We start from the raw sequence: 14444 nt of genomic DNA, 5'->3' as shown, positions 1-14444 counted from the left end.
GCTGGCAGAGCTCAGGTGGGACCCTCCCCAAACCCCAGGGGCTTCTGCCACACCACTTATACCCACATTTCCTTTTATTCATTTCATTTTCTCCCCTCCAAATGCACACTTGGAACTGCTTGTCCAATTTCTGATTGTAAGGGAATCCTCCAAAGTGCTTGGCTGTCTCTGCAAGGTTAATTAATACCTCCCAATTCCAGAAGGATATTTTAATTCCATTTTTAGTTTTGCAGTGGAAATACTGACTAGACACAGACCTGTTCTATTAAGAACCAAATTACTGAGAGATACTTTGAGTTCATGTCCAGTTCCTTTTCCTTCTGCAGTTGCTTCTACCACATATTTTCTTACTTTGCACATAGAAGTGGCTCATGGGACAAAGTATGTTATGGAATTGTATCAAAAAATCATGGAATGGTTTGGGTTGGAAAGGGCCTCAAAGCCCATCCCATCTCACCCCTGCCATGGGCAGGGACACCTCCCACCAGCCCAGGGTGCTCCAAGCCCTGTCCAACCTGGCCTGGGACACTCCCAGGGATGGGACATCCTCTGGGAAATCCATTCCAGCTCCTCCTCATCCTCACAGCCAGCAATTCCTTCCCAATATCCCACCCAGCCCTGCCCTCTGGCACTGGGAAGCCATTCCCTGTGTCCTGTCCCTCCATCCCTGTCCCCAGTCCCTCTCCAGCTCTCCTGGAGTCCCTTTAGGTGCTGGAAGGGGATTTTGTTTTTACAATTTTCCTTTCAAAGCTCCTTTGTTTCTTATCAGAAATTTCTACAACAAAATCCCTGCCCTGCTCTTGTCACCCTTATCCCTTCTCTGTGACACTCTGAGGGCTGTCATTTCCCATCACTTTCATCACAATTCCCTTCTCTAGAGATCCTTCTTAACTTTAAAATCTCCTCAAATCCAGAGCAGGTGCCCTGTGAGCAACTTCTTCCCTCTGGGACAGAATTCAGTGCCAATATTGCATGTTCGGTCTGTGCCCAGAGCAGCCTCAGCACAGCCAGGCAGGGGCATCCCACAAAACACAGAGGGCCAAGGAAGGATCCAAACCAGTGAACTGAAAGGGAACTGGGGCTGTGTCCAGTGTGGATCCCTGCAGGAATGGTGGTGCAGGTGGAGCAGGCAGAGGAAATCACAGCTGGAAGTTCCTGTGTGTTTCTTTCAATGGAAATATTTTCTTTTTTTTCAGTTATTTCCCCGAAAATGCACCTGGCTCTATGTGATCAACAACACCCTGATGTCCTTGTCAGGTAGGTGGGAATTGAGGGGGAATGGTGGAAATTAGAAATAAAGAGGAACATTTAAAGTAATAATTCAGTACAATGTTGTTTGGAGAGAAAAAGGCTCCAGGGAGACCTGAGAGCCCCTTCCAGGGCCTGAAGGGGCTCCAGGAGAGCTGGAGAGGGACTGGAGACAAGGCATGGAGGGACAGGACACAGGGAGTGGCTTCCCACTGCCAGAGGGCAGGGATGGATGGGATATTGGGAAGGAATTGGTGTCTGGGAGGGTGGGCAGGCCCTGGCACAGGTTGTCCCATCCCTGGGAGTGTCCCAGGCCAGGTTGGACAGGGCTTGGAGCAGCCTGGGCTGGTGGGAGGTGTCCCTGCCCATGGCAGGGGTGGAATGGGGTGGGATTTAAAGTTCCTCCCAACCCAAACCATTCTGGGATTCTAAACCAAACTGTGTGTCAGTTTGGAGGAGATGAGGGGACTGTGAAGTGCTGCTGATCCAGCACTTCTTGCTGCTTGGAAACACTGACTCTTGGAATAACCATTGTCCTGGAATAGGATATTCCAGGTAGGAAACAGGCCCTGTGGGATGGAGAGTGATTGTGGGACTGTGCCTTTAAACACTCAGGGTTTGTGTAACAACACTAATGTTCATTTATACATAAAAAAAATATCCTGATATAATTGATTATTTTATAGTTGCAGCCTTCTAAAAATCTTTACATAAACCTGACTTTACTGTAATGAGCTCTGTTTTCTCTATATTAATTATTATTGTCTTGTTTTGTCTCCCCCACACCTGCCCTGCCCTGCCTGCTGCTCCTGCTCCATATTTCCAGAAGGTACTTTTCCATCCCTCCCTTTTCCTGAAGGGATCAGTTCTCCCTGCAGGGGTGGCTGGGATGTCACCTCTGCCCTTCTCTCTTACAGGGAAAACCTTCCAGCTCTACTCCCACAATTTAATAGCTTTGTTTGAACAAGCCAAAAAGACAGGATTGGCTGCTCATATCCAAACCCACAGATTTCCTGACAAAATATTACCCAGGTACAAACCTTTCACTTCCAGACAGTTATTAATAAGTGAATATAACCATAAATGCTGAGTTGCTGCATGAAGGGCTTTGATGTTTCTTGCTTATGGATTTTTTTGGTGATTATCATTCCAGGAAATTTGCCTTAACAACCAAGATCCCTGACACAAAAGGATGCCACAAATGCTGTATAGGTGAGCAGATGTTCAGCTTTGGTTTCCCTGGCCTTGGCATGTCTGAAACTCACTTCTTTTTGATAAACTTGGAGTTAGTTCTTTGGTCAGAAAAAAGGCTGACAGAGTTGGGATTGTTTACCTGGGGAGACCTGAGAGCCCCTTCCAGAGCCCAAAGGGGCTCCAGGAGAGCTGGAGAGGGACTGGGGACAAGGGATGGAGGGACAGGACACAGGGAATGGCTTCCCACTGCCAGAGGGCAGGGCTGGGTGGGATACTGGGAAGAAATTTCTGACTGAGGGTGGGCAGGCCCTGGCACAGGTTGGGCAGAGAAGCTGTGGCTGCCCCATCCCTGGGAGTGTCCCAGGCCAGGTTGGACAGGGCTTGGAGCACCCTGGGCTGGTGGGAGGTGTCCCTGCCCATGGCAGGGGTGGGATGAGATGGGATTTAAGGTCCCTTCCAACCCAGTCATGAAGATGCTCCAGGGCTGGATCCCTCTGCTCTGGAGCCAAACTGGGAGAGGTGGGGGGGGCTCACCTGGAGAAGAGAAGGCTCCAGGAACAAGTGAGAGCCCCTTCCAGTGCCTAAAGGGTCTCCAGAAGAGCTGGAGAGGGACTTGGGATAAGGCATGGAGGGACAGGACAAGGGGAATGGTTTCCCGCTGCCAGAGGGCAGGACTGGGTGGGATATTGGGAAGGAATTGGGGTCTGGGAGGGTGGGCAGGCCCTGACACAAGTGCCCAGAGAAGCTGTGGCTGCCCCATCCCTGGGAGTGTCCCAGGCCAGGCTGGACAGGGCTTGGAGCAGCCTGGGCCGGTGGGAGGTGTCCCTGCCCATGGCAGGGGTGGGATGAGATGGGATTTAAGGTCCCTTCCAACCCAGTCATGAAGATGCTCCAGGGCTGGATCCCCCTGCTCTGGAGCCAAACTGGGAGAGCTGGGGGGGCTCACCTGGAGAAGAGAAGGCTCCAGGGACAAGTGAGAGCCCCTTCCAGTGCCTAAAGGGTCTCCAGAAGAGCTGGAGAGGGACTTGGGATAAGGCATGGAGGGACAGGACAAGGGGGATGGTTTCCCGCTGCCAGAGGGCAGGGACAGGTGGGATATTGGGTAGGAATTCCTGGCTGGGAGGGTGGGCAGGCCCTGGCACAAGTGCCCAGAGAAGCTGTGGCTGCCCCATCCCTGGGAGTGTCCCAGGCCAGGTCATTTATATAATTACAGAATAATTTAGTTTGGAAAAGGCCCTGAAGATCATCAAACCCAACCATTCCCCCAGCACTGCCCAGCCCACCACTGTCCCCAAGTGCCACATCTCAAATTGTTCCTTCACACCCTGAAAAATGAATATAAACTATTTATTTGCCACTTGGAGAGCCTGTTTAGCTCATCCACAGTGTCCACAACAGCCATATTTACAAGTGATTCCCCAAGTCAGGCTCATCCTGTGTCCAGCTGAGCTTAAAATCCTTCCCTAAGCCCAGAAGGAGCTGTCAGAGCTCCCCAGGAATTCTGAGCTTCCCATTTTTTCTTCCTGGGAATTGTTTTATTTCAATCCCAACCTGACCCAGCTCACCCAGCCCCAGGGGGAGGAGTTACAGTTTGTGGCCTCTGAACTGGAACACCAAGGATGCTGCTGGTAATTAATTATAGTGATAATTGAATTTGGGGTGTACACAATAATAATCTCTGTGGATATTGGAATGGCAGCCAGTGGGAAACTGGTGGGATGAGATGGTCTTTAAGGTCCCTTCCAACCCTCATTACCTGATTTTGTGACACTATTGCAAAGATACCTGTAGAGGTTTTTATCCACCTGTGCATTGAACTTCCAGGACTTGAAAATTATTGGGGGTTTTGTGTGTTTATTTTCTGTAGTACGAAATCCATACACGGGCCATAAGTACCTGTGTGGAGCACTGCAGTCTGGAATTGTTCTGCTCCAGTGGTATGAGCCAATGCAGAAATTCATGTTAATAAAGGTAAGGAGTTACTCTTAGTTTGGTGCAATAATTATACAGTTGTTCAATAACCTTTCCAGAGTTTGTCATATGGGAAGCACATCCCAGTCTGGTGCCATTTGTGGGTTGTGAGTGGTTGAAAAATCTGCCTTGTTTACATGTTTTGACTCAGAAAACCCTGTGACTGAAATCATGTGAGTGATTTCAGTGCTGGATCCAGCCCAGCCCCTCACCCACCTCTGCCCAGGCTGATGTTCACTCTGCCTTCACACTTCTGTTTCTACTTCATCTGTATTGAAGAAATTTGCTGATGACACCAAGTTGGGAGGGAGTGTCGACCTGCTGGAAGGCAGGAGGGTCTGCAGAGGGATCTGGAGAGACTGGAGAGATGGGCTGATTGCAATGGGATGAAGTTCAACAAGGCCAAGTGCAGGTCCTGCCCGTTGACCACCCCAACCCCCTGCAGCGCTCCAGGCTGGGCACAGAGTGGCTGGAGAGCAGCCAGGCAGAGGGACCTGGGGGGACTGAGGGACAGGAAGCTCAACAGGAGCCACCAGTGTGCCCAGGTGGCCAAGAAGGCCAAGGGGATCCTGGCCTGGATCCAAACCAGCATGGCCAGCAGGCCCAGGGCAGTGACCCTTCCCCTGGACTCTGCCTCGGGGAGGCCACACCTTGAGTGTTGTGTTCAGTTCTGGGCCCCTCAGCTGAGGAAAGAGATTGAGGGGCTGGAGTGGGGCCAGAGACAGAGAATCCACCTCCAGGGACAGAGAATCCACCATGTCTTGATCCAACCCCACTGTGATCACCAGCCCAGGGCACTCTGTGCCCTGGGCTGGTGATCACAGTGGGGTTGGATCAAGGGTTGGACTTGCTGATCTCAGAGGTCTCTTCCAACCCAAGTGAGAAGAGCAACGAGGCTGGAGAAGGGACTGGAGCACAAGTGCTGTGGGGAGAGGCTGAGGGAGCTGGGGGTGTTCAGCCTGGAGAAGAGGAGGCTCAGAGGTGACCTCAGCACTGTCTGGAACTGCCTGAAGGGAAGTTCTGGCCAGGTGGGGGTTGGTCTCTTCTCCCAGGCACTCAGCAATAGGACAAGGGGGCACGATGGGCTCAAGCTCTGCCAGGGGAAATTGAAGTTGGAGAGCAGAAAGAAATTCTTTGCAGAGAGAGTGCTCAGGCATTGGAATGGGCTGCCCAGAGAGGGGGTGGATTCCCCATCCCTGGAGGTTTTTCAGCTGAGCTTGGCCGTGGCACTGAGTGCCATGATCTGGTAAAGGGACTGGAGTTGGCCCAAGGGTTGGACTTGATGATCTCGGAGATCTTTTCCAACCCAACCCATTCTATGATTCCATGTGATCTGTTCCACTGTAAAACTGAGTTTCCAGCTGGCTGATGGTGTGTTTTGCCCCCCAGCACTTTGACTTCCCCCTGCCCAGCCCCCTGCACGTGTTTGAGATGCTGGTGATCCCCGAGCAGGAGTACCCCATGGTGTGTGTGGCCATCAGCAGGGGCTCTGAGCCCAACCAGGTGGTGCAGTTCGAGACAATCAACCTCAACTCGGCGTCCTCCTGGTTCACAGAGATTGGGGCAGGTGAGTGTCTGGGGCCACATTCCAGCCCTTGGATTGGCTGGGAATGGTGCTCTTCCCTTTCTCAGGAGCCCTTTGGAGACCCTTCAGGCTTGGCAGCTTCTCTGCCCAAAGCAGATTCCGGGTTGTTTGAACTGGAGGGAACCTGTGGGAAGGGTCGATACGGACCTGGAGGGACAGGACACAGGGAATGGCTTCCCAGTGCCAGAGGGCAGGGACAGATGGGATATTGGGAAGGAATTGCTGGCTGGGAGGGTGGGCAGGCCTTGGAGCAGAGAAGGCTCCAGGGACGACTGAGAGCCCCTTCCAGTGCCTAAAGGGGCTCCAGGAGAGCTGGAAAGGGACTGGGGACAAGGGATGGAGGGACAGGACACAGACCCTGAGATCAGCTCAGTTGGTTAAAACTTGGTTGTAATAATGCCAAGGTGATGGGTTCAATCCCCTGTGTGGGCCATTGACTTAAGAGTTGGACTTGATGATCCTTGTGGGTCCCTTCCAACTCAGAATAGTCTGTGAGTCTGTGATTCTGTGAATGGCTTCCCACTGCCAGAGGGCAGGGCTGGGTGGGATATTGGAAAGGAATTCCTGGCTGGGAGGGTGGGCAGGCCCTGGCACAGGTTGGGCAGAGAAGCTGTGGCTGCCCCATCCCTGGGAGTGTCCCAGGCCAGGTTGGACAGGGCTTGCAGCAGCCTGGGCTGGTGGGAGGTGTCCCTGCCCATGGCAGGGGTGGGATGGGAGGAACTTTAAGGTCCCTTCCAACCCAAACCATTCTGAGATTCTGTGATCATGAAAAGTCCCCCAGAAGAGGATGAGACCAGGTGGGGGATCTGGGCTGATCTAAGGCCGAGTTGCAACATGGACAACTCCCAGTTCAATTCCCCTTCACCAAAACCCCAAGCAGAAATAAAAACCTCATTAGAAAGCCCTGTTAGAAATCAAACCCCTCCTGAACCTTTACAGCATCTTGAGGTGCTGCAACAACCTCCTGTGAGAGGTTTGGTGAGACCTTTGCTGTGATGGAAACCAGAGTGAAGACTCACTGCACATCTTGTTGGAGAAGAAAGGAGGCTTGGCCATGGATTTGGGGCTCCAGGCCAGGTTGGACAGGGCTTGGAGCAGCCTGGGCTGGTGGGAGGTGTCCCTGCCCATGGCAAGGGTGGCACTGGATGGGCATTAAAATCCCTTCCAATCCCAGAATTCTGTTATCCCACAATTCACCAAGTCCTTTTGCTGACCTGCCCACCTCAGTATAAACTGTCCTTGTTAAAGAACTGCCACTTTTCTTTTCTAAATGTCCTTACACACTGCCCAGACCCTGCTGATTGGGTTCTCCTTTGGGATTCCACAGTTTCTGGGTCAGTCTTCCTGCTCTTTCCCCTCCTTTCCTGGGTAAAGAATCCAGGAATGAGTTCTGATCCCTCCTTCAGCCCTTGGGGGAGGGTTGTCACCCTCAGTTGGCTTTTAATATGTAAATATTTGGGTTGTCTTCACAACCTGGGTGGTATTTTGCAGCTGCTTTTCTCTGCTGCCCTTCTTGCATGGACTTTTTTTACCTTTAAAGCTGTACAAGCAACATTATTAATAAAAACTAGAAAAAAATCTATTCAATCTAGTTTGATGTCAGCACAATAATCTTTACAGGTGTGGATTTATGGGAAAGGAGCTTTTCTTTAGGAGTGAAGATTCCCTTCATGGTTTTTTTGTTCATTATGGTGCCTCTTCATGAGGGAAGCTGAAGGAAATGTAATTCATCCAAGAAAAAGTGGTACTTTTATATTAAATACCTGCTTGGAACCAAGGGGTTTGTCCTTTTCCCAGAACATCCTGGGATCTTACAGCCTTAAAAATAATTCAGAGTAACCAAGAGCACAGGGCAAAGGCTGTAGCTTTGGTGAGAGGAGCCTGAGGTCAGTCTTTTATGTATTTATAAAATACTCTGCTCTGTTTCCCCTCAGGCAATCAGCAGTTGGATGCCATTCACGTGACACAGCTGGAAAGGGACACTGTCCTGGTCTGCCTGGACAGTGAGTAACAACCCCTGGGAAACCTCCACACCTCCTGCAGAACTTGCTTTGCCGCAGTTGTTGCTTTGAGCTCTACCACAAGCTCATTTTTCTCCCTTCATTAATGATCTGTGTTGAAATATTTCCCAAAAGATACAGTTTGGATAAGTGGGGGTTCATTTTGCCTCTTGTGCCTCTTCATGTCTGCATCATTCTGGCATTCTGTCTGTATTTAACACAGACTGGACAACAAGGGTTTCTGTATTTATTTTGAGACAAAGATGCTCTTGGGTTCATTTCAGGCAAATATTGGAGCTGTAAAGTTTGGGTATTTCTTTGTGCCTGAAAGATTAAATTAGTATCTCATACTTAAATCCTTTTCAGCAGTGGGTTTAATTCTTATTTTTCTGTTTCTCTTGAGAATTTGTGAAAATAGTGAATTTACAAGGGAAATTGAAGTCAAGCAAGAAATTGGCCTCTGAGCTGAGCTTTGATTTCTGCATCGAGTCAGTGGGTGAGTGATTTGCTTCTCTCTTGTCTCTCAGGGGTTTGAGAACTCAGAGGAGGGAATGTTGAATGACTGACCAATTTCTGGTCATTTCCACAGCACTGAGGGAAAAAAACTGAGGAGGAAAAAGTGTTTTATAGCACATAAATTTGTGTTAGTCTTCTAAAAGTTGATATTTTATTTAAAGTGAGAGCACAGCCATTTTTTAATAACAATATTTCAATTTCAATCTAATTCTTAGAGGACAAGCTGCTGTCTTGGAATTATTAGACAGGAGCCTTTGCTTCTAAACTTTGAATTGTAGTTGTCAAACGAGTGTTTGTGTTGTCATAAACCCTCAGAATCTTGGAATTGAATCACTCAGAGTTGGGAGCTCTTTGCTCAGATGGGAAAGTCCTTCCATTTTTCCAACATCTGTTTTGAAGGAATGCCATAATTCCGATGCTGGGGAGTTGGCAGCTGTTCCCTCCCTCCTGGGGTGTTCTCCACAGGCACTGGGATACAGAGATCCCAGGAATGGGGTGTGATCTGTGTCCCTCCTTTGCAGTGTGCCTTCAGGACAGCGTGCTGGCCTTCTGGAAACATGGAATGCAGGGCAAGAGCTTTAAGTCAGATGAAGTAAGTGAGCTCCAGTCTTTCCAGGAGGGTTTAATTTATTCCTGTTCCTTCTCAACCACGTGATCCTTCGGCTCCTCTGGCTGCTTCCCTACCCACAATGCCTGTGCCCCACCATCAGTTCATCCCTTTCAGTCCTGTGCACTTGGCTTTTATTTTCCTCCCAGCTCAGCCCAATAAGTTTCCTTTTGCCCCTGTACCAGATGTGAACATCTGCATTTTCCCCCAGGTGACCCAAGAGATATCGGATGAAACCAGAGTGTTCCGCCTGCTGGGGTCAGACAGGTAAATCTCCCTGAAGAAACAGAAACCTTCTGTTTTATTTAAACAGCAGTTTTATTTTCTGCCTTCCAGCTGGACTCCTTCCAGCCCACCACAGCTCTGTCTGTGGGCAGCAGGTGACAAGGAGAGGTGGGAATTGCCCCCAGAGAACTGCTGGCAAAGCCTGCTCCTGGTTGGATGTTCCTGGTGAACTGTGAACTACCTTGGCAACTAGTTAGTTAAAAATCATCTGCACTGATCTGGAAGTAGCAGAGCAGACAAGAACTCTCACAGTTGCAATCACAGGGGGCTGAATTCACTCCTGCTGTGTGATATCCAGTTGGTTCCTCTCGGCTGCAGAGGTGGAAGAGGGGCAGGTTTGGGGCCTGAGCAGCAGCTGCCCCAGCTGGGGCTGGACATGCCCTGGTGGGGTCAGTGCCTCACGCAGGAGTGGACAGGAATGAGGCCAGAAATCAGTTCCAATCCCAGGATGGTTTGGGTTGGAAGGGACCTCAGAGACCATCCCATTCTACCCCCTGCCATGGGCAGGGACACCTTGACTAGCCCAGATTGCTCAGAGCCTTGAACACCTCCTGGTCTTAAATCCCTAATCCTCTGAACTGGCAGAAATACTGGTTTGTGTTTCCATCCCTGCTGAGCTGGGGCAGGAGCTTTTCCTGCCATTCCAGCCAAGGGATGTGGGAGCAACTTTTTGCCTTGGATCCCTCTGGAAGTGCCCAGGGACAGTGGGAAAGGTCAGGGGCAGGAGGGGTTAAGAGGCTCCATTTGAAAAGTCTTGGAGGAACAGAAAAAGCAGAGGTTTAATCCTGAAAACAACAGGATATTTTCCTAGGAGCTGGTGCAGAGAAATGCAGGGATTTGGGAGGGAGAGGGGAGGGCAAGGGTCCAACCACATCAGCTGATGGTCAAGCTCCAGCATGGGATGGGACAGTGGTCAGCGTGCCAGGACAGGGAGACACTCATTGTCCAGGCAGTCCATAGGAACAGGATGAGCAGGACAAAGCAGAGATGGGGTCAGTGATCCCTGGGAACCCACTGGGGATAAATATTCAGGAAGGAGCAGAATGGTTTGGGTTAGTGGCTGATGCTCATCACAGGATGTGGGAGGGATAAACATCCTCGGGCTGCAGATGATGGGATCGTGGAATCATGGAGTGCTTTGGGTTGGAAGGGACATGAAAAATCATCCATGGCAGGGACACCTTCCACTGTATACAACAGTTTAGGGATTTTATCAGAAGTGATGCTGGGAAAAGAGGAAAGTGCTTTAAAAGAGGGAAGTGCTTCTCCCAGGCACTCAGCAATAGGACAAGGGGGCACGATGGGCTCAAGCTCTGCCAGGGGAAATTGAAGTTGGAGAACAGAAAAAAATTCTTTGCAGAGAGAGTGCTCAGGGATTGGAATGGGCTGCCCAGAGAGGGGGTGGATTCCCCATCTCTGGAGGTTTTTAAGGTGAGCTTGGCCGTGGCACTGAGTGCCATGATCTGGTAAAGGGACTGGAGTTGGACCAAGGGCTGGACTTCATGATCTCAGAGGTCTTTTCCAACCCAACCCATTCTATGGTTCTATGAAAGAGTGGGACACCCAAGACACTTGGGAGAACCTGCAGTCTGTGGAGACCTGGGGGTTTCCTCCTCAGTGCTTTGGTTTTGTCCCTGAATTGCTGGATGCTGTTTGTGTTTGGTTGCAGAGTGGTTGTGTTGGAGAGCAGGCCCACAGAGAACCCTCAGGCTCACAGCAACCTCTACATCCTGGCTGGACACGAAAACAGTTACTGAGAACACTCCCCCAGCAGAGGGAATTTGCCTCAGGAGGAGCAAAGGAGCATCAGGAAACCAGGACTTAACATTTCTGTCCTTGACACCGGAGCTGTGCTGGGTTTGAGGGTGGAAATCAATCCATTTTTGCAGCTGGGAACAGCTGGTTCTGTCTCTTGCCACTGTGTGGTTGGTTATATGGAGTTTGCTTAATAAAAGCTGAGATAAAGAGCCCTTTACTCTTGAGTTGTGGGGAAACAGAGCCTTGAAACATGTTATGCAGTAAAGGTGCCATAAACTGTTGAATATTTTTCTTCCCTTGGATTTTCCTGTTAGTCTGTAGATATAGACCTAGTGCTGGCTGTTGCCCTGTTTTATACTGAGTCTTATTCCTAATAAAACAAAGGTTTGTGTAGGAAGTGAAAGTATCTGCAAAGCTTTTTGGTTTGAAATCTGCCATTGGGTATGGCTTTGTATAATAGACTATTTAATCCTTATTTATTAATCTGCTGCTAGGATGGGGTAATGTCTCTAACTTTTAGCAAAGGAAGGTTGCAGAGCAGCTTACAAGGTTTTTTTTTTTACAGTTGTATAAAGATTTGATTATTCCTTTTCCTGGTAGGGATGTAGTGCATTACTGAGGGGTGTGTTACCACCTTGGGTGATCTTGTAAAAACAAATGCAGTTTTGTACAACAAAGTATTTTGTACTGATTTTTCTGCCTGCAGAATTGCCATAAAAGGGATTTTCTTACTTCCTATAGGTGTAGGGTGTGTGTACACAAAGTAGAATATTGATACCAGCCCCTTTGCCCCTGGGTGGGTGTGTACAATATCCCTGTGAGTGTGTGTGTGCCTGTGTGGGAAGTTGACCAGCAGTGTGTATTTTTTATATATATATATATATTTATATATATATAAAAATGTACAAAATATATATGCTTTATTTTCATAAATGAGGGATAAGCCTTGTGAGGTGAAGTGGAAATTGTACCTGGTCCTCATCCTTAATGAGTGGAATATCATGTATCCCAGTGCCCATGACGTGTGGTTTATTTGTGCTGTTCCAGAGGGGAGCCCTGAGGGAGAACTGAGGCTCTGCAGCTTTCCAGAAGGTGCTTTGGGAATGGTTATTTCCCCAGCTGTGTAGTATAAATAAACATGATAAGAACCAGTATTCTATATCCAACCTTTGATCACTTTTCCCCTCTTTTGTCACCTGCATTTTTCCCTTTCTCTTTCTGTTCCTCCACTGAAGGGTCACGTTGGTTGCTTTTGTCTTCCTCATTAATTAAAATTCTCGAGGTACCATTAAATACAGACTGACTACAGGAGAGCATCTGGTTTTACTACCTCACATTACCCTGCTGGCTCTGATGAGAACACAGTCCATGTGCAGGTGCAGTAGCAGCTCATAAACATTTAAATTGATGGGGTTTATTTTAATTAACTGCTGCAGCAAACTGCTGCCTGTTCAGCTCCAGAGATCTGCTCCCTAGGAAGGACAGGCTGGAATTCCCAGGTCGTTGGAACAGAGCAGGAAAGGTGTGTGACAGCTTGGAGGGGTCTGGGGCTGGTTTGTGTCAGCATCAGGCTACATGATCCATAATTTAACACTGAGGAATTGTCTTGGCTCAGTGATGGCTCCTTGTTACAAGGGACAGCTGGAGGTTGGTGTTTGGCAGGTCTGGGAGGGAGAATATTTAACACACATTGAGCATTTTGGCCACTGTCATTCCAAACTAATTCTTGTTGACTTGACATTGAGACAAGCTTTTCAGTTCAAAGCTTTACAAACAGTAAGTGTACAGATAAAACTTCAAAATCACACCACAGAGTATGGAAAATGTGGTTTGGAGTTGGTCAGCTGGAATGGGATCAGCACTATTAAAAGCAGGACGTGTAATTTCTGTCTGTTGAGTTCTCTAGTACTGAAATTACTTCACAGGTAACAGTGACTGGTGATTAACCTCAAATGGTGCAACTCCTGGTCTGCAGAGACTTTAAAACAAAAATTAAAGCAAAGTGAAGCACCAGGTGTAGATACTGTAGAGCAAACATTTTTTAATTTACCTCATTCACTGCAGAAGGTAATTTTGGCTTCATCTTTGAAAACACTTAAAGGACATCTCTAAAAGACTAGAGAAACCTGTAAATAAAATCTGAACATTTCTGGGGATAACTGGAGTAAATAACTCTTGGGTCATGACACTGTCATGGAGAAATAACCAGTTGAAAGGATTTTTCTTTGAAGGACACAAGTGGCTTTGGTTTGCTGGATCATAAGGAATAAACTTAGGAAAGTCCTCATTTAATCAAACCTTGTTTAGCTGTTGAAGCATTTCTAATGGCATGTTGTGAAATGCTTTGTGCTGGTTTTACAGACAGTGGCATTTTTGGCATGATCTGCAAGATGCTGTTTCCTAGTGTAAAACCTCACTTGTTTTCATATCACACAAAGCACTGGCCTGTTCCACAGCCAACCTGGCCAGTCTTGGTGACTCTGATTAGTATAATTTGCATTTGACTGTTTAATTTAGTCTGTTCTTGTCTGTATCTTTGTGACATTTCAACCAGGGTTGTGAAAGCCCAGTGTGAGGCTTTGGGGTTTGCCCAGCCCCTCGTTCTTCCAGCAGTTATCAAAGGTATTGGATGCACCAGGTCATGTGTCCAGCTTGAAAGCCTTCAAAGAGGCTCCCAGTGCTCTTGGAAGGGCAAACACCATGTGAAGAGCAGCCTGTGGATTAGTCTTTGGGATTGCCTAAACTGAAAAACACACCTGGAACGTCTCCTTGAAGAAGAAAGGTACAACACATCAGTGAGCCACAGTGTCTCTGGGTGAGAAGGACAAGACTGGGAGGCTCTGAAATGTGCTTTTATTACCTTGTTTAGCCCTTAGGTGTAACTGAGACTCTTAACTGCACTCGTTCAGTTTGTGTAACCAGGCTTTGTCCCACGGGAATTTCTGTTGCCGTTCCGTCTATGCCAAATAAACTGCTTTCTTTGACACCGAGCAGTGGTGACTTGCTGGGAACAAAACCTTGTGGGAGAGGTCTGGGAGAATCCAGCTGGTCTCCAGGTTAAGTGGGCGCTGTGGGAAGGGCCTGGTATTGTTCCTGTCCATCCTACAGACTGCCAGGAGCCACAGGGCAGCTCCCACGTGGGGCAGGGAATAGCACGGGAATGAGAAATGGGAATAGCAGGGGCAAATTCTTCCCAGCCCAGTCCTGCTGGCAGGCCCCTGGATCACCATGGGAGTTGTCTGGCTTGAAAAGCAAAGCCTGGCTGCCTCTTGTGTCCAGA

General features: G+C 48.7%; 1 protein-coding gene across 1 annotated transcript in view; it reads left to right on the top strand.

Annotated features, from left to right (window-relative positions):
- The window catches only part of MAP4K5 (mitogen-activated protein kinase kinase kinase kinase 5), an 88516-nt gene extending 77143 nt beyond the window's left edge, over positions 1 to 11373 (top strand). The window contains exons 23-33 of the mRNA XM_071557185.1: positions 1197 to 1257; positions 2075 to 2077; positions 2166 to 2280; positions 2402 to 2460; positions 4310 to 4413; positions 5803 to 5980; positions 7933 to 8001; positions 8402 to 8494; positions 9036 to 9106; positions 9333 to 9388; positions 11076 to 11373. Coding sequence (XP_071413286.1) covers positions 1197 to 1257; positions 2075 to 2077; positions 2166 to 2280; positions 2402 to 2460; positions 4310 to 4413; positions 5803 to 5980; positions 7933 to 8001; positions 8402 to 8494; positions 9036 to 9106; positions 9333 to 9388; positions 11076 to 11163 — 897 coding nt within the window. The 3' untranslated portion in view covers positions 11164 to 11373. The remainder of the gene's footprint in view (positions 1 to 1196; positions 1258 to 2074; positions 2078 to 2165; positions 2281 to 2401; positions 2461 to 4309; positions 4414 to 5802; positions 5981 to 7932; positions 8002 to 8401; positions 8495 to 9035; positions 9107 to 9332; positions 9389 to 11075) is intronic.
- The last annotated feature ends 3071 nt before the right edge of the window (positions 11374 to 14444 follow it).

Source organism: Pithys albifrons, chromosome 6 (genome assembly GCF_047495875.1).
Source record: "Pithys albifrons albifrons isolate INPA30051 chromosome 6, PitAlb_v1, whole genome shotgun sequence".
Taxonomy (NCBI): domain Eukaryota; kingdom Metazoa; phylum Chordata; class Aves; order Passeriformes; family Thamnophilidae; genus Pithys; species Pithys albifrons.
This window is presented reverse-complemented; position numbering and strand designations above follow the sequence as displayed.